The following is an 18,253-nucleotide window of genomic DNA, read 5'->3' as shown; positions in this document are numbered from 1 at the left end:
GCGACCGGTTGTTCGGTTCGGTTGTTCCGCTGTTCGGTCTATTTACATTTTAGCCTTTTATTATATAGGATTTGGCATCTTTCACTAAGCATAATTGAGATTTTTAGTTTATTCCTTCTTATTATTGAGGAGTATTGTATGGTATTGTATTGTACAATACACCCTAGTATGTATGGTGCCCATATGCCATCATTTGTTTATCCATTCACCTGCTAATGCATAGTAGAGTTGTTGCGAGTTTGGGGCTGCTATGAACATTTGTATACAGATTTCCAGAATCTCTAGAAAAATTGTTAGCTAATTGGTGGAAAGCAGGTGGTAGCTCTAGCAAATTTTTTTAAAAATTGATTTTAGGGTATAGGATGATGCTCCAACCAAAGGAGCCACACCAGCCAGGGCTCTAGCAACTCCAAGCCTCCTGTTTTGCAGGCAGGAGTTGAGTGGCCACTGAGTCTCTTTGGCACTGTCTGCTCTGCATCAGAGGAAATGCAGGAAAGCAGGTGTATAACAGCGGCCATGAAAAGAGTCTAACAGAACACAGAGGGGCTGTGAGTTTTCACCTTGCAAGGCTTTGCTCTTAACCCTGAAGTTTCTTTAGGGTTTTGACTTCTAATGGTCATTAACCCCGGCAGAACCACCCCTGCCCTGGGAGGCAATGCCAGGGCAGGAAGGCGTGGTGTCTGAGGGGTGAGGGCCAGCGATGAGAGGGCCCCAGTGCCTGCGCCAGCCCCTCTTTTTGTCCAGGGAGGTCTGGAACCCATTGTGGAGTGGGAAATGCTTTTGTGCTTTGCAAGCAGCCGGATCCTTTCCAGTGCCGGTGCCGCAGCCAAGCTACTGACTGGCTCGCTTCTAAAACTGGCTCAGCCCAGGGGAAGCGGAGCCCCTGTGTCCCGTGGGCAGTCTGGTGAGGAAGGGCAGGGGCCAGGCCTTAAACACCATTGCGTCTTGGTGAGAAAATTCTCTTCAGAAGTTTTCCTTCTGAGAATGTCCAGGAGCAAGAAGGATTGATCCAATTTGTCAGTTACCTCTCTCTTTCATGTGTGATCTCCCTTTCTAACAGCAAGGCATCCCCCCTCAGGCAGGCTCTGAAACTTTGAAAGACAACAGAACCTAGTTAGAAATTACTTCTTTTTCCCATTTTCTCTATTGTTACGGGACTCTGTTAATGGCAAGGGATATTAGCTTTCCACTTGCATATAAACATTCCATTTCTAATACATTTGTCAAAGGCTGAAACAGGAGATGATTTGAAGAAAAATATTAACTAAGTGTATAGGTTGTACGTGGGTTGGCAAGCTAACGCTCAGGAAGAGCCGCGGGGCCTCATGTGGTAGGTCTCTTAGGCTGGTGCTCACCTGAGTGCCAAGAGGAATCAAAGGCTCTGCAGTGTCACAGGTCTCATCACTGTCCCCGGGTGGTATGTGCGTGGGGACACTCAGCATGAGGGGGTCCGTGAGAGCTGAGGGGGGTGAATCACCAGTGTTTGCTCACAATGACACTGTGCCCAATGCGAGGGGAGCTGCTGGACTCAGGGAAACAGAGCCAAGGTCCAGAGCTGGGAAGGTAGCCAACAAATACAGGAAGTAGAAGGGACCAGGCAGGATGGGGAGGAGCAAGGGTCAGCATGGCACAGGTGGGGGGAGGGCGTACAAATGAGGCTGTATTGAGCTCATTTTGGGTACATACACCACTGCTACTCAAGGGAGCCATTACTTCCCCCTTCCCACTGCGCTGTACAGTTGGTGTTAGCCCATCATATGCTTTGACTGGACGCCTTGGGCCGGGCAATCATTGGAATTGGTTATTGCTGAGACAAGAATATAAATTGCAGCATGGGCGAGGCAGAGGGTTACATGGGCATCTCCTGGGTATAGGTATGTCCCAGCGCTCTCCTAGCTTCTTCCAAGTTGTGACTTGTCCACCTTTGGGGCCGCAGCTGCCTGCCCGCGCGGGACCTGCAGCCCACCCTTGCCCACACTCCCGGCTTCCGCATGTGCTTGTCCCATGCTGGTCCAGATTCCCCTTCCATCCCGACATGCTTCCTCCCCCATGCATGAGCCCCCCGGTGCAGTGCAGACAGCTGGGTTCAATTCTGGCTCTAGCACTTCCTGGCTAAGTGACCAAGGTCGGGTTGCCCCACCTCTGTGCCTCAGTTTCAACCTCTTTCAAATGGCAGTAATAGCGATAGGCAAATATTTGTTGTCAGAATAAGGACAGCAGCCATGGTCACTTTGTAAGTGCTCAGTGAATATTAGCTCTAAAGAGGGGGGAAAAGCCAGGACTGATTTTTGACCTGCTGAAGGGGAAGGACAAGCAAAGTGACTGAAAGGACATGGTGCCTGGAATCGAAGGACCAGGGTTGAATTTTGGCACAGCTAAGGGATCTTGGGAAAGATCTGAATCTCAGTTTCTTAATTTCTAAGAATGGAATGCTCGTACGGGCTGTGAGGGTTGCATGAGAAGGTAAATCGGAGCAGTCTTCGTCACTAGACCATAAGGCAGAGGGCAGAGCTTGGCTGCACACTGGAGTCACCCAGATGCCGGGTCCCGTCTCTAGGGATTCTGATTTCATTGGTTGGGGTGTGGCCCGGGCATCCAGCCTTTGAACTCTCCCAAGTCAAGAGTGAGAGCCAGAGGTTCAGGGTTCAGACCTGTGGTTCTCAAGCTGTGTGGTCCTGGGACCAGCAGCCACAGCGTCACCTGGGAACTTGTTAGAAATGCAAATTCTTGGGCCCCACCCCAGACCTGCTGAATCAGAAACTCTGGGGCCCAGCCATCTGTGTTGTAAGCAGCCCTCCAGGTGTGTCTCCCAGCTGTGGGCATGCAACAGATGCTGGTTAATTTCCTCCCTCTCTCCCTCCCTCCCTCCCTGAAGCAGATATTCACTTAGTACATCCTGTGTACCGGACTCTGAGTTAGTTGCTGGGGCTATGTCACGAATAGGACAAGAGTCTGTGCCCTCAAGGGGCTTATGTTCTAGTTGTGAAGACTGGTTTTAAAAAAATAAGTAGATGCACAATTAAAAATTGTGATGTGTTAAGGAGACCCTCCAAGGCCCAATAGTGAATTACAGGTGTTATCTCTTATCCAGCACGGAGCCCCCACCCGTTTCCAACTCCCTCCAGGACTTTCAGGACCTCTGATCCCAGATGGCTTCTAAGCAGCTGAGATTTTTATTGACAGGCAGCTGGCCACCTCTGGACAGAAACAGCTGCGAGCAGGGCTTACACATGTGTCCTCCAGAGTCGTTCTCCCCCAGGGTGAATTTACTGCTCAGTGGCGTTTGCCAGCGTCTGAGACATTTTTGTTGTCACACCTCAGCAGTGGTTGGGGGCGGGGGGGCAGTGTGCTACAGGTAGTGGGCAGAGGCCAGAGATGCAGCTGAACGCAAGGCACAGGACAGCCCCCAAAGAAGGTGTGGCCCAAAAAGTCAAGAGTGGGCCTGGCCAGTGTGGCTCAGTGGTTGAACGTTGACCTATGAACCAGGAGGTCAAGGTTTGATTCCCAGTAAGGGCACGTGCCCAGGTTGCAGTCTCTATCCCCAGTGGAGGGTGTGCTGGAGGCAGCCGATCAATGATTCTCTCATCATTGATGTTTCTATCTTTCTCTCCCTCTCCCTTCTTCTCTGAAATAAAAAAAAAAAAATTAAAAATAGAGTGCCAAGTTTGGGATACCCTGCTCCGGAGCCGCCCAGGTGAGGTTCCTCCAGAGCACCCCTCTCCGCCTTGCTCTCCTTGCCCCCGGGCTTGGTGGCACTCAAAAACCTTCCACCATTTGACCAGAAAAAGGATTCCAAGCTGCCTTCTCACTTCCTGAGCTGGGGAGGCTGCGCTGAGCCAGGCATCTCCTTGGAAACTCCTTGGCTCCGTGCAATTTGGAAAACAATAAATTTGCAAGGTTGCACAAAGCATCCAGAAACTGAAAAGCCGGCTGGGACTGCTAAATCCATTTTTCCCCTCCACATCAAAAATAATTTCCTGGCCTTGGATTTTCACTGCTGTCACAAGGCAAGACGCAGGCAGATAGTTTTACATGGCAAACAACCCAGCCAAACACATCTCCCCTTTCAAAGGCTTTTTTTGGGTGGATTTCCATTCCAGCCAGGAATATCCGTGCACTTTTCTGCTGAGCCGAGCTTGGTTTCATCCTAGGCAGACCTGGCAATTGCCAGACGTGGCCAGAGACCATTTCCAGAGCAGACCTCAGCCTTTCCCGACACTGGGGACTGGGGTTTGCCCTCAGCTGGTCCCCAGCAAGGGCCGAGGGAGGATGGCCACGGTCTAGTTTGCCATCCTCCACAAGTGGAAAGAGAAAGAAGTGAAAAATTACCCATAACCACAGAATACATATTAACCTTATTATGTGCAGCCAGAGTTCCAAGTGCTTTTCTTTGGTTAACTCATCTTTGCCTCCTACAACCCGATGAAGAAGGGGCCATTATTAGCCCAATTTTACAGACGAGGAAACCAAGGACAAGTGATTTGCCTCAAGCGTACCCTCACCTGGGCCCAGCCAGTAAGTGGCAAAGCCAGGACTGGAATCTAGGTGTCTTGCTTCAGAGTTCATGCTGTCAGTTAATGTGAACCTCTCCCCCACTCCCACCAGCACGGTCTAGTGGTAATATATAGGTAACATCCAGATGGGTGGTTCTGGAATGGGACAATTTTGCACCCAGGGGACATTTGACACTGTCTAAAGACGCTATTGCAGGGGTATTACTAGCATCTATTGTATAGAGTCGGGGAGGCTGCTAATCCTACAGTGCACAGGACGGCCCCACCACAGAGAATTATCAGTCCAAGATGTCAGTAGTCCCCAAACCGAGAAGCCCTGGTCTCCCGGCATTAAGGTTTGATTTTAAAAAGGAAAGAAAGGAGAAAAGGCAAAAAATAGAAAGATAGATGGACACGAGGATAGGTGGCTAGATGGACGAATGGAGAGCAAGTGCTGAGGTTGAGAAACCCAGATCTATGCGTGCCGGCCGTAGCGCGAGTACCTAAATCATCATCCTCACAGTCACCCTCTGAGGTAGAGACTGTGGTTACCTCCATTACACAGATGGGGAAACTGAGGTGCGAAGAGGTCTGGAGCTTCCAAGCCTTTCTTCTAGGAGGGCCCTCCTGATTCAGGGGCTGGGCCGGCTGAAGTCTGTGAAGTCTGACCTCTCCTGACAGGGCACACTCCATGGTGACGTGCACACCGCTTTGCCTGCTGTATACACTGTGACCTTGCTCCTCTGCTTGGAGTGGGTCCTTCCGCCTCTCAGCTCTCTCTGGCCTCCTGCTCCCTGACTGTCCGCTCTGTTCAGTCTCCAAATGACAGCCGTAGGGATCGGCCTCCAACTGCACATCCAGCCATGTCCTTCTCTGCCTTAAAACTTTAATGTGCATGTGATCCGCATTTTAAATCTTTTAAGATGCAGATTTTGTTGGTAGATCCGACTGGGATAGGGCCTGAGAGTCTGCATTTCCAACAAGGGCTCAGAGTCCCATGATGTTGGTCCCTGGGCCACACTTTGAGTAGCAAGGTGCAGCCTGGAGTGAGATGGGCTGCTTGAAGGGAATCCGACTTCCTCTGTGCTGGGCTACAGCAGGGGTCTCAAACTACTGGCCCCAGGGCTAAATGGCCCCCTACCTGTTTTTATAAATAAAGTTTATTGGAACACAGACCCCTCCCCTCCCCCATATATTTATGTATTGTCTGTGTTTGTGCTACAATGGCCAAGTTGAGTAGTGTGAGACCCTATGGCTCATAAAGCCTAAGACATCTACCACCCAGACCTTTACAGAAAATTGTGTACATTGTGTAGCACATCTTCACGATGCTCTGCAAGGCTGTGTATTGGGACTGCAGCCATCTGAAGGGGGTTCACACACACACACACACACACACACACACACACACACACACACACACCAGTCATACCTGCAGCTGACGGGTCTCAGGATGGTCTCTGAGGATGAGGCTCGGGGGCGCATGGGAGATTGATGAAGGACTGGAGCAGGTATAGGGCCTTTAGTCACACCCAGGAGCACTTGCAACACCCGCCAGAGAGGAAGCACAGGCCCTGAGCCCCCGTTTTCTGGATAAGGAAATAGGGGCTCGCGCAGCCCAGGACTCTGAGTGGGCCTGTGAGTTCCTCAGCTGGTTTGTGTTAGCGCTTGGATGGGAACCCTGGTCTCCTGACTTCCTGCCCAGGGCTTCTACCTCCAAGCACCCTGTGTGGAGGCCCCTTCGGCTGGGAATCTGCCTGGTTAACAAAAAGAACTTCAGTTTGGGGACGGGGTGGCCCACCATAAGGAGACTCTCCCGCCTCCATTGCACAGACGACCCCTACATCCAAGTAAGTTGATGAATTTTAAGCCCAAGCCCTGGACTGGAGGGCTGAGGGGGTTTAAGTTGCCTATAGAGATAAATTCCATCAAATGAATCTGAGTTTCCTATTGTCTTCCATAAATATAACAAAAAAAGACCAATGATCCCAAAGGAAAAATCTAACAGACTAAACATTACAGGGTGAGGGTTGGCTTAGGATGCAGGACAGTCTCATGGCACAAGCCAGGCACTAGACCAAGCACTTCACACACATTATCTCATTTAATCCTCACAGCAACCCCGTGGGTGAGCTGTTATGATGATGATGTGGGTTTTACAGACAAGAGAATAAGTGCCCCACTTATTCTCAACAGAAGGGGCTGCTGCTTGAGGGGGCTCAGTAGATGCTGAGTTCATGACTGCATGAGGCACAGAGAAGCTAAGAGAACGGCTTGAGGTCACTCAGCAGGGAAGAGCAGGAGCTGGAATTTGAACCTAGAGCTGTGTGACTATAGAGGGGCTCAGTCAGCAGAAGTGACCGGCTCCTTCCCACCCCCCTCCGCAGGGCAGGCGGGAGGCTTAGGACCCCCACCCCCTCCCCTGCCCTCCATCTGGCAGCCTGGACTGGCAGACAGCCTGCAGCAGGCAGAGCAGGGAGTGGAGGCCTGGGGAGCAAAGTGAGGTGGGAACTCCACTCCCAATTGAGTTCCTGCTCGCTGAGGCTGCAGAGACTCCTCCCATGGGGTGACCCCCTGGGCCAATCTCCCAGCGGCCCTGCCCAGCTGCTGGGTGAGCCAGGCTGAGCCCTGCCCCAAGCAGCCTTTCCCTCTAGCACTTTGGCTTTGTGAGAACAGAAAGTAGACCAAGGAGAGGGGGGCCTCTAGGGCTCAGGACAGCCATTCAGAACTCAAGGTCTGGGGGGGGGGGGGGGGGCGGGGACAGGAGGAGAGAGGGAGGAAGAATGGGAGGATTACTCTAACTGGTCAAGGGAAGGCGGGGGGAGGGGCATATGACTTCCTTGTGGCCCTTTCCAGGGTGTGTTTGTGGGGAAATCGTGCACACACAGCACATACTAGTACACACTTGGTTTTTGGAGAGCAGACTCCGCACCGCTGCTCTGTGTGTGACCACAGCAGTGCCTGCCTCTCCCCAGCTGTGTCCCAGCAGCGAAGGGTCACTAAGGTGTCCTAGAGCTCCTTCTCTCAGGCCTGGCGCTGATCGCCTAATTTCCACCCTATGGACTGGAAATGATGACTATGATCCCTATTTTTTTTTTTTTTTTCCGGAAAGGCTCAGAGAGCTTCAGACACTTGCCTAAGGTCACACAGTGTGGAGATGTTAGGTCTGGCAGTCTGATGCCAACATCTGTACTCTTGTTTTAACCAAACACCCAGGGAGCAAGTGGTCATTGAACACCTACTGACTGGTCAATAAAATCTGCCGTCCCCAGTGGCCCTGGTGAAGACACCCTCCAGTATGAACCCAGGAGTGGATGTGCTAGGATATGGGGTCACCCTTTTAGAATTGGGGCTCTTCTCCCAGGGAACATCATGGAATTTGAGGCCCAGGCTGGCCTGGAGCTAAGAGTGCGGTGGGCCCAGCTGGCAGTTGGAGCCTGTGTTGGCACCAAGCAAATCCTTTGCTGCCTCCTGAGCATGAAGGTCAAGGCTGCTCTGTCTCAGCCCCTGCCCCTGGTCAGCCACCTCTGTCTCTGCCTCCTGGCCCTTGGGGGTTGCATTCCTCAAATTCTAGAGGTGAGTCCCCACACCTGGGCTTCTGGAGGTACACCCTGGCAGGACTGGGAGGTACACCCTGGCAGGACTGGGTTGGGTGGCAGGGCCTGCCCCTAGGACAGAGTGTATGTGGCTTTTTCCTCCCCTCTAATGAAGAGGACCCTAGCTGTGAGTTACGGAGGTTGGACAAGAGGTTATAGGGAACATTTCTGGCAGAGCACACACCCACCTGCTCACTGATTGGTTCTAGAGCAGCCTATTCTGGAACACCACAGGCAGATCTGCTCAAGAAATGCCAGCAGTTGCCAGGGGGTGGTGGCATGGAGAAACAAGCAACCGTCAGTTCTAGTCTCCCCACCCCCAACCCCGTCCCCAGACACACACACACACACACACACACACACACGCACACGCACACGCACACGCACACGCACACGCACACCACCAGATGCTGCCCTAAGAGGGAGATGGGAGGCTAGGGACTTCCCGGTGGTCCCCCCTCGATTCTCTCACCCTCTGTACCTAAGTTCCTGAAGCACCTGGGAGACACTGTAATATCGGGTTTCCCAAAGTCAGCACTCCTGGGCCACATCCCCAATTTTGCCATTTCCATGTGCCACCTGGGCTGTTATTTACTTTATTTCTGTTTAAATTGAGTCACTTAAAAATGCATTCATTCAAAATGTGTTTATAAAGATACACTTAAAACATTAAAATTAAAAAACCACACACAAAAAAACCGAAATGTGTTTATATTACTTCTATCAATGGAAAACCTACAGCACTTGCCCTAAGTAGAAAGATACATACAAGGAAAGCAGAGCAAATGTGTAGGAATGCAGCTGGAACCTGCTGTCTGCAGAAGTCTCTTAAAAAAATTTTTTTTTAATTTCATGGAGGAAAGAAGAGGGAGAGAGAGATAGAAACATCCATGATGAGAGAGAATCATTGATTGGCTGCCTCCTGCATTCCCCCTACTGGAGACCGAGCCCCGAATCCGGGCACGTGCCTCAATTGGGAATCAGCTGTGACCTCCTGGTTCATGGGTTGACACTCAACCACTGAGCCACACCAGCCAGGCAAGAAGCCTCTTGAATCCATAGCTCTCCTTTGTCAATCAAGAGACACGGCATGTGTTGGAGAGGCCGTGCCCAATACTGGCTTCATGCTGGAGTTCCATCTGGGAGTTCCCATTCCTTGTGCTGCTGGGTCCCTGTTCCTCCGCTGTACTCAAGTAGGAGCTCCTGGAGAACTGAAAATGAACATGTGTTGGATGCCTTGTATGTGGCCACATCCCCCAACAATGTCCTGCACACTGACGGCGTCTGTAATGCTGAAGAAAGCACTGACGACATTGTAGTAAGGGCTTGGCGGTGAATAACAGACATTTGTTGCATAAAGGTGCAAATGAATGCATTTACCCTAGAATGTAAACTCCACGTGGACAGGGTTTTCTGTCTGTTCTATTCCCTGCTCTGTCCACTGCCTACAGTAGTGCTTGGCCCTTAGTAGGTGCTCAGTGAGTATTTGTTGAGTCAATGAGAGAATCAATGAATCCATAAATGAATGAATGAGTGGATGAAGAAATGGCTGAGCACATGAATTACTGTCAACTCCCCCCACTCCTTCCCCCCCCCCCCCCCCGCACTCCAGAAACAGGCATTTTGTAAAGTTGCAGACCCCGGTGAGGCTGGCCAAGCCTTGAGCTGGGAACCAGGGGGTGGAAGAGCAAAGAGAAGAAACCAAGATAAGGGCAGCCTCACTGGCTGTGGCATCCGAAGGTGCCCCTAGAAGCAGCCCTTACTGGCAGCTGCCTTCCACGGGCTGAGGTTGGGGCAGGGCTGACAGTACGACCAGCAGCTAAACTCCCAGTAATGCCCTCCTCCCACCACCTCAGCAATAGCCCTCCCCAACCCCAGCTAGGGTCATCTAGATGGTAAAGTGAGGGACTGTTTTCCACACCGGCAATGTGGTACCAAGAAGCATTTTTCATCTATAAAAGTGTTAACATAAAAAACATTCAAACCTGTAAAGAATAGTGGTTTTATTTGAGCCAAACTGTTGATAATTGCTAGGAAGCAGAATCTCAACATATTGGGATAATGCTCCAGAGAAAGATTTTTTTTTTACCTTGTTTTATACATTACAATCAAAAGAGGAGATGTACCAAGGATCTTTTCATATTTGCTTTTTATTTTTTCCAAAAAAAAATTGGTCCTTAAAAAAAAAAAAAGAGGCGATGTAAGTGGGTTACATGAACTCCATTGGTGATAGATCAGGGAGGCGGGAGTAAGCAAAGTGGGGAAACCTCTGGGATTGGATAAAAAGTAAAATGATAGACACTTGCTTCTTTTACTTCGGTGGGAGCAGGATAGTTAACAGTCAACAATTACCTCAATAACAGTGAGGGCCTGTGGTCTCCGCAGAGCAGTGCCTGTGCTTTGAGGGGTCTGGAAAAAGGAAAAGTGCTTTGAAATTCCAACCATATGTTATCATAGATGCAAAAAGACAATAGGTTCAGTTAAGGTAAAGATTGACCTTTGTCAGGGAAGATACCGGCCTAGGATGTGACTGCCCACCATAATTGCTTTTAGTTAAAGGTTTAATTTCAGACCATCCTTTGTGGTGACTTTAGGTCTTTGAGTTCACAAGACCACCATGCAGGCCTTCCCTGAGCTTGTTGTGTTAGCACAGTGGTCGGCAAACTCAGTCAACAGAGTCAAATATCAACAGTACAATGATTGAAATTTCTTTTGAGAGCCAAATTTTTTAAACTTCTTCTAACGCCACTTCTTCAAAATAGACTCGCCCAGGCTGTGGAATTTTGTGGAAGAGCCACACTCAAGGGACCAAAGAGCCGCATGTGGCTCGCGAGCCGTGGTTTGCTGACCACTGGGTTAGCATGTGGCCCCTTTTATGTCCAGAGAAGGCTTGGTTTTCTTCTCCACTCGGTTGGTGCTTTCTGAGCTTGGCATACCCTCCACACGCTCCCCTTGCGAAGGGCGGGTTTCTGAAGAAATTCTCCAGGGCTTCTAGAGAGGTGTTCCCACTGGAGTGTTCCCACGCCAGCTCAGGTGCTGGACCAGAGCATTTCCGTGGGGTAATGTCTAACCGGCGAGAAGCAGCATCGTGCTGGTCTGTGCAGCTCACTGAGGCCGGTGAGGCCAGCCCTCCTCCTCTGTGGTCTCCGAAGGAGGCACAGCAGGCCCCCTGCCTCCCATTGCTCTGCAGCCCGTGTCTCACCCCAACAGGAAAGGGGCATCCTTTCATCCTCCTGAAGCAGCGAAATGCTCTCTTTCTAGGCTTTTGTCCTAAGCTAATAGGAAAGCCTGGACTTTAGTTCTTTGGAAAAAATTCTTTTAAGCAATTTCTTGGTGCCCATCGAATATGAGCCCAACCCAGCTAAAGTAGTCATCCTAGTAGCTATTATGATTTGTGAATATTTCATAACTCACAAAAAAGGGGAAAACAACATGACTGTAAAGTCCTCGAAGGCGGAGGTTGGGTCTGGTACTTGTAGGGCCAACCCGTCAGGAGCACTGGCGCATTCATGTGGAAGCAGTTTTCCCTGATGTCGAAATCTGAGAGAGACAGGACCATGGAAACTTTAGGCCACACAGTTCCCAAACCTTAGTGTGCAGAGGGACCATTGGGAAGCTAGCTAAAAATCGAGACTTCCAGATCCCACTGTGACTCACTCACTCATTCATTCATTCATTCATTCATTATCATGGAGCTCCTACTATGAATAGAGTTGCCAGTTTTAGCAAGTAAAAATGCGGGATGCTCAGTTAAACTTGAATTTCAGATCATGCAGTCGTTGAGACATATACTAAAAAATGCTTCATTGTCAATCTGAAACCCACATTTAACTGGGCATCTTGTGTTTTACCTAGCAGCCCTCACTCTGCACCAAGCACTGTTCCTGGTGATCAGGACACAGCATGGCTGACACAAAGCCCCTGACTTCTTGGAGCTTACATGCCAGTGAGCGTGACAGGCAAGCAAACAGCTGAGGGAAGGACGTTGAGGGCACCGTGGCAGGAACCACTTCTAGGCTTGCCAGGAACAGAGCACATTTAACCTCGCTATTGGGCCTGGCCAAGTCTTGGAGGGGGGTGTTGGCACCCACTAAAAGAGTTCTCCTAGCCCTAACCGGTTTGGCTCAGTGGATAGAGCATCGGCCTGCAGACTTTGAAGGGTCCCAGGTTCAATTCCAGTCAAGGGCATGTACCTTGGTTGCAGGCACATCCCCAGGAGGGGGTGTGCAGGAGGCAGCTGGTGGATGTTTCTCTCTCATTGATGTTTCTAACTCTCTATCCCTCTCCCTTCCTCTCTGTAAAAAAATCAATTATATACATATAATTATATATATATATATATATATATATATATATATATATATATATATATAATTTATTTTTTAAAGAGTTCTCCTAGCAAAGGGGCATGAAAATGAGAACTGCTCACAGATCCAGGGCTGCTGGTGATGGTGGGAGGAGAAGGGATGTTTCAGTTATAGCAAGGTGACATCTGTTTAGTACTCTCAGTTCTGGATGTGCTTAATCTTGGCTAAATTCAAGATCAGGTTCCTCCGGGTAATGGGCTGTGCTTCCCTCTTTATTCACCCTCTCATGCTTTTATCTTTTATTATGGAAAATTTTAAACACAGAATACAGAGCCATATAAAAGATCCCCATATACCCAACATGGATATTAACATGTTGCCAATCTTTTCCTGTGATTCACCTTTTTCTGATTTTAGTTTTATTTTCTATTGAGGTATAACAGTCTTATAATAAAAGCCTGATGAATTTCAATGCTGCTTCCCCCCTCACCCCATGTTTACACCTGTGAAACCTCCACCTAGAGCAAGATATAGACCATTTCTATCCCCAGCTGGCGCCCTCCTGTGCCTTCCTGGCATCTGTACTTTGGTCAATTGTAGTGCACATTAGTGGTATTACATTGGGGGAAACATGTCTATAGACAAATAGAAAACTTTGAATCTCTCTCCCTTCTTCCTTTCCTTTCCTTTTTTTTTTTTTTTTTCTAGTTTATTTACTGACCTAGTTATTAGGAAGGTAAACTCTGGATTGTAAAAAGATATAGAACAACCAAGATTAAGATTAAAGTGGATTTAGAAATTAGCTATTTTGGGGGGGGTTATATGTGTTAATCTTAAAAACCTCCCTCCCTCCAATTACTTTGCCTCCCTTCACTGAACATTAATGGGCTGGCTCAGTGGATATATATTTCTTAAAATACATTTTTATTGACTTCAGAGAGGAAGGGAGAAGGGGAGAGAGAGAGAGAAACATCAATGATGAAAGAGAATCATTAATCGGTTGCCTCCTGCATACCCCACACTGGGGATCAAGCCTACAACCTGGGCATGTGCCCTGACTAGGAATTGAACTGTGACCTCCTGGTTCCTAGGTCGATGCCCAACCAGTGAACCACACTGGCTGGACAACTCCAGTGGATATTGGAGATAGAAAACAGACCTGACCTTGGCCCCTGCCCCTCCCCAGCATTCACCGTGGCCTGGGTAGTGAGAGAATCTGAAGCAATTTCCCAAGACTGTGTTAGGAGGAACAAGGTGCCCTCCCCTCCAGTTGGGGAAGGGGCCACTGAAACACGTGAGTGGATGCTGAGCTGGTCGGCTCCACGCTCCCTCTGTGACATTACATGTTCCCTGCAGACACTGCAGGAGATCTTTCAGGCTGAGAGCACCATCGCGCTGCTGGAGAGGTCCATCATGGCCAAGGAGTGCCCACTGAAGGTGGCACAGACGCGGCTGGAGTGCAGGACCCGGCGCCCCAACGTGGAGCTGTGCAGGGACATCCCACAGTTCAAGTGAGCGGGGAGGCTGGAAGGGGTGGGAGCTCCCAGGAAACCTGGGTCTGAGAAGGGTCTTCCACCAACCAGGGCATCTAGTCTCACAAGTCAACAGGGCCCTGGGCGGGGGGTGGTGTCTGAAATTCTGGGGGTCCCCTTAAAAGCCGCCCATCATGCGGAAGGCCAGACGCTCTGCACTGCACTGAAGCCTTCCCAACTGCCTAAGCCAGGGAACCGGGGTGGGGAATGTCCGGCCCGAGGGCCGTTTAAGGCCTTCGAAACCATTTGGCCTGGCCCTGGGGGAGTTCATTAAATGTTTGACCAAGTATAGCAGGCAAGTTTTTAAGTTGATAATCTTGTATGGCCTGTGAATGATGTTATAAATATTCAAATGGCCCTTAGCAGAAAGAAGGTCTCTCCCCATTCCTCCCTCCCCGCCCCCCCACTCTCTACCCCCGCCCTAAACCATGGATGGGAAAAACCAACCATGGCTTCATATCCCCACTGTGCTCTGGGAAGCCCCCACTTTCCCTGAAAGCTGAGAGGTACCCTCCGGCAGAGATGTGGCCTTTGGCCCATGGTTTCTCCGCCCAGGCTCCCATACAAGAGGCTCCCAGCTGGCACCTCCTTCTCTCTTGCTGTCTGTGTTCAGTTCTCACCTGTGAACCATTAAACAGCTTCCTGCTCAGGGATGGAAGGGCTGCTTCTGTTGAGAAAGGGCCTCCTCACAGCAGGGGGTGAAAGCGCTTCTGGGGTGAAAACCCAGAAGCAGGGTTTGTGAGCTGGAGGAGGAGCTTGGGAGGTGATGCCGGCCAGGTGAGGGAGGGCCATCACACAGGGCTTGTTTCCCCATGACGGGCTGTGGAGCTGGCGCAGGCCACCTGGCTGCCCAGTTCCCCCGTGCTGCGGGCACTGCCGCAGTCTCTGTTGCTGTGTAACAAATTCCCCCACAACTCCGGGGCTGGATATGGAGAAGAGAGCTGAACGAAAGAGAGGGAGGGACATACTGAGGGAAGACGCTGGCGGTCCCATGTGGTGATGCTTGCACGGCCCCAGCGACGGCCTGAGATACTCAGGAAACAAAAGCTGGGCGTGTGTGTTGTGGGGGTGGGTGGCTTTGAATATGACGGCCTGGCCACCTGCTGCTCCTCAGCCTGCTGCTGGCCTGGAAAGTTCCCACGCCTGGAAGTGGGTGCAGTGTGGCCAGGGTCCCACCCTGCTGGGCTGCAAGGGGCCCGGGTCCCAGGGGAGGGCTGGAGGAGGCTCTCCTGATCCTTCCTCCATGCGGTTCAAGCCTCTTAGTCCCTCAGGTTGGGCTCCTGTCCCTCCTGGGGCTCTGATAACCCCCTTGTCCACCCAGGGGCTCACACAGAGCAGGCCTTTAGGGAGTGACCAGATGTCCCGGAGGACCTACTGCTCTTGGACAAGCTCCTGCCCCTCACCCACCAGCTGGGCCACCCACAGGGGTAGAGAGGGAGCATGAATGGGAGCCCCAGGCAGTGTGTGTGTGTGTGTATCTCTGTATTTATGTGCATAGTATGTATAGGTATGTGTGTGCATGCGATGTGCATGTGTGCGTGTATATGTGGTGTGTGTATGAATGTGTGTGCACAGTGTGTTGGGAGCTGAGCAGATGATGGGACTCGAGCTGTCTGCCTTCTCCAGCAGCTGAAGTGCCCAATCTGTGCATTGTCTTCCTTACCTGCATTCCCTCTCACCACTGCTGGGCCTCCATCCTCATCTTCCTACAGGTGGCCTCTCCTCTCCTGAGCCCCTCTAATCACTCAGGCCTCATCGGAGCGGAGTCCCCAGAATGAATGCACATTTAAATTTAAATGAATTAAAATAAAATAAAACTTAAAGTCCAGTTCCTCATTCACGCGAACCACATTTCAAGTGGTCAGTGGTCAGTGGCTTCGGGCTGCTGTATCGGGGAGCACAGAACAGGACATTTCCGTCACCGCAGAAAGTGTGGCAGGACAGTGCTGGCCTAGAGATCCCCAAGGAGAAAAGGGTGTCCTGCTGCTCCCGCCACCCTCTCATTCCGTCACAGTGCAGCTCCGGTCCTGGTACCCACTCAAGGCCTCCCAGTGCGTCCTCCGGGCCGCAGCACAGTTGCATTGCCCTTCCCCCTGCAGGTGGGCCTTTCGCAGTCACTCCCTATGCGCTTCCCTCCTGCCCTTGGTCACCACTAATTTCCCTTCTGACTCTATTCTGGACATTTCATATAAATGGGGTCATCTATACTAATAAAAGGGTAATATGCTAATTAGACTGGGTCGACCAGCCATCTTCCGGACGTCCGACTTCCTTCCGGACAAAGCCATGGTGGTGGGGGCTGAGGCAGAGAGGGCAGTTGGGGGTGAGATCAGGCTGGTAAAGGAGGGTATTGGGGGGTGAGATCAGGCCAGCAGGGGAGGGCAGTTAGGGGTGATCAGGCAGGCAGAGGCAGATAGGGGCGATCAGGCCAGCAGGGGAGAGCAGTTGGGGGCAAGATCAGGCCGGCAGGGGAGGGCAGTTAGGGGCAATCAGGCAGAGGCAGTTAGGGGTGATCAGGCAGGCAGGCAGGTGAGCAGTTATGAGCCAGTGGTCCCAGATTTAGGCCCACAGGGATTAGGCCTAAACTGGCAGTTGGACATCCCCCAAGGGGTTCCCAATTGGAGAGGGTGCAGGCTGGGCTGAGGGAACCACCCCCTGCGCCGTGCACGAATTTCATGCACAGGGCCACTAGTACAACATATAACCTCTTATGACTGGTTTCTTTCACTGAGCACAATGTCTTCAAGGTCCCTCTGTGCCATCACATGTATCCTGCTTCATTCCTTTTTTATGGCCGAATAATATTGTATGGACAGACCACCTTGGCTTATCCACTCAGCTGTTGATGGATATCTGGGTTGTTTCTACCTTTTGACTCCCGTGATTGATGCTGCTATGAGCATTCATGTACAAGTGTTTGTTTGAGTGTCTGTTTTCAGTTCTCAGGGGGAGATAATCAGGAGCAGAATTGCTGGGTCATGATAAGTCTACATTTAACTTCCTGAGCAGCAGCCAGATTGTTTTCCTAAACATCCTGACGGTTTCTTCCTATCACCCCTGGGAGCTCTGTCCTGCCTTTACTTCCCTGTCTCTTCCACCCCTGTCTTCCCTGTCGGCTGAGCCTCCCCAGTCTGGCTTACCGCAGTCTCCCAGAGCCTGGCACAATTCCTGGCACATAGTAGGTGCACCTGTGTTGAACAACTGAGTGAACTGTGCCTTCTCTGCTCTCGCCCCAGGCTCGTGAACGAGGTGTTCACCATTGATGACACGCTGCAGACCCTCAAGCTGAGGCTGCGGGAGACGCAGGACACGCTGCAGCTGCTGGTAATGACCAAGTGCCGGCTGGAGCACGAGCTGGCCATCAAGGCCAACACCCTCTGCATCGACAAGGAGAAGTGCATGTGCATGCGCAGGACCTTCCCCAGCACCCCGCGCCTGGTGGGCTACACGTGAGCTGACACTGCCTGCGGTGCCTGCTCCGTGTCGGTTCCTTATGTAACATAAACTTTGAAAAGGCAGACAAGTGAAATAAACAAAAGTGTTTTCTCCCTTTCCTCCTATCATAGAAAAAACAAATATATATATATATCCCAAATAAATGTGCCCTAAACCAAGGATCCTGGCGCTCGTTCCTTGCTGTAGAACGGGCCTCGGGGCAGATCCAGAGAGGAGACAGGTTGTGACCCTCAGACAGAGCAATGTGAGGCTGTCAGCATCCCCAGGAACAGAGGAGGCTGTGTTTTATAAAACCTGATTGTCCACTTAGGAGCACAATATAGACAGGCTGTTGTGCCCAGAGACTGGACAGGAGCGGAGAGTCCACAGCCCACCTATCAGGAGCTGTGGGCCTTGAACAAGCGTCCAACCTGAGCATCCTTATCCATCCAGTGAGGTCAGTCCCTGGAGGAGGTGACTCAGCTGTGTGAGGCGGTGCCAAGAAATAGGATTTGGGTCAGAAGTCCTAGGGCTGAAACTCAGCTTTGTTAGGTGGGGTGTTTTAGAGATTGATATGGGAGAAGGCAGAGGCAGGTAAGGGTTCAAAGAAAGCTCTCTGAAGAAGTGAGATCACTTCAAAAGGTTAATTGTAGAATTACCAAACGACCCAGAAATTCTACTCCTGGGTATATAAGCAACAGCATTGAAAACAAACAAAAATGAGCACATGAATGTTCATAGCAGCACTAGTCATAATAGTCAAGAGGTGGAAACAACCCAAATGTCCATGAATGGGTAAGTGGGAAAACAAGATGTGATCTAGCCACACAACGGAATACTATTCAGCCTTAATAAAGGAATGAATGACAGAAATGTACACTTGAAATCCA

General features: G+C 50.7%; 1 protein-coding gene across 1 annotated transcript in view; it reads left to right on the top strand.

The window, feature by feature from the left end:
• The window catches only part of TEKT5 (tektin 5), a 37,628-nt gene extending 20,147 nt beyond the window's left edge, over positions 1 to 17,481 (top strand). Inside the window, exons 6-7 of the mRNA XM_008141592.3 lie at positions 13,753 to 13,907; positions 17,165 to 17,481. Of these exons, the coding sequence (XP_008139814.2) occupies positions 13,753 to 13,907; positions 17,165 to 17,381 (372 nt within the window). The 3' untranslated portion in view covers positions 17,382 to 17,481. The remainder of the gene's footprint in view (positions 1 to 13,752; positions 13,908 to 17,164) is intronic.
• The last annotated feature ends 772 nt before the right edge of the window (positions 17,482 to 18,253 follow it).

This window comes from Eptesicus fuscus, chromosome 4 (genome assembly GCF_027574615.1).
Source record: "Eptesicus fuscus isolate TK198812 chromosome 4, DD_ASM_mEF_20220401, whole genome shotgun sequence".
NCBI lineage: Eukaryota > Metazoa > Chordata > Mammalia > Chiroptera > Vespertilionidae > Eptesicus > Eptesicus fuscus.
This window is presented reverse-complemented; position numbering and strand designations above follow the sequence as displayed.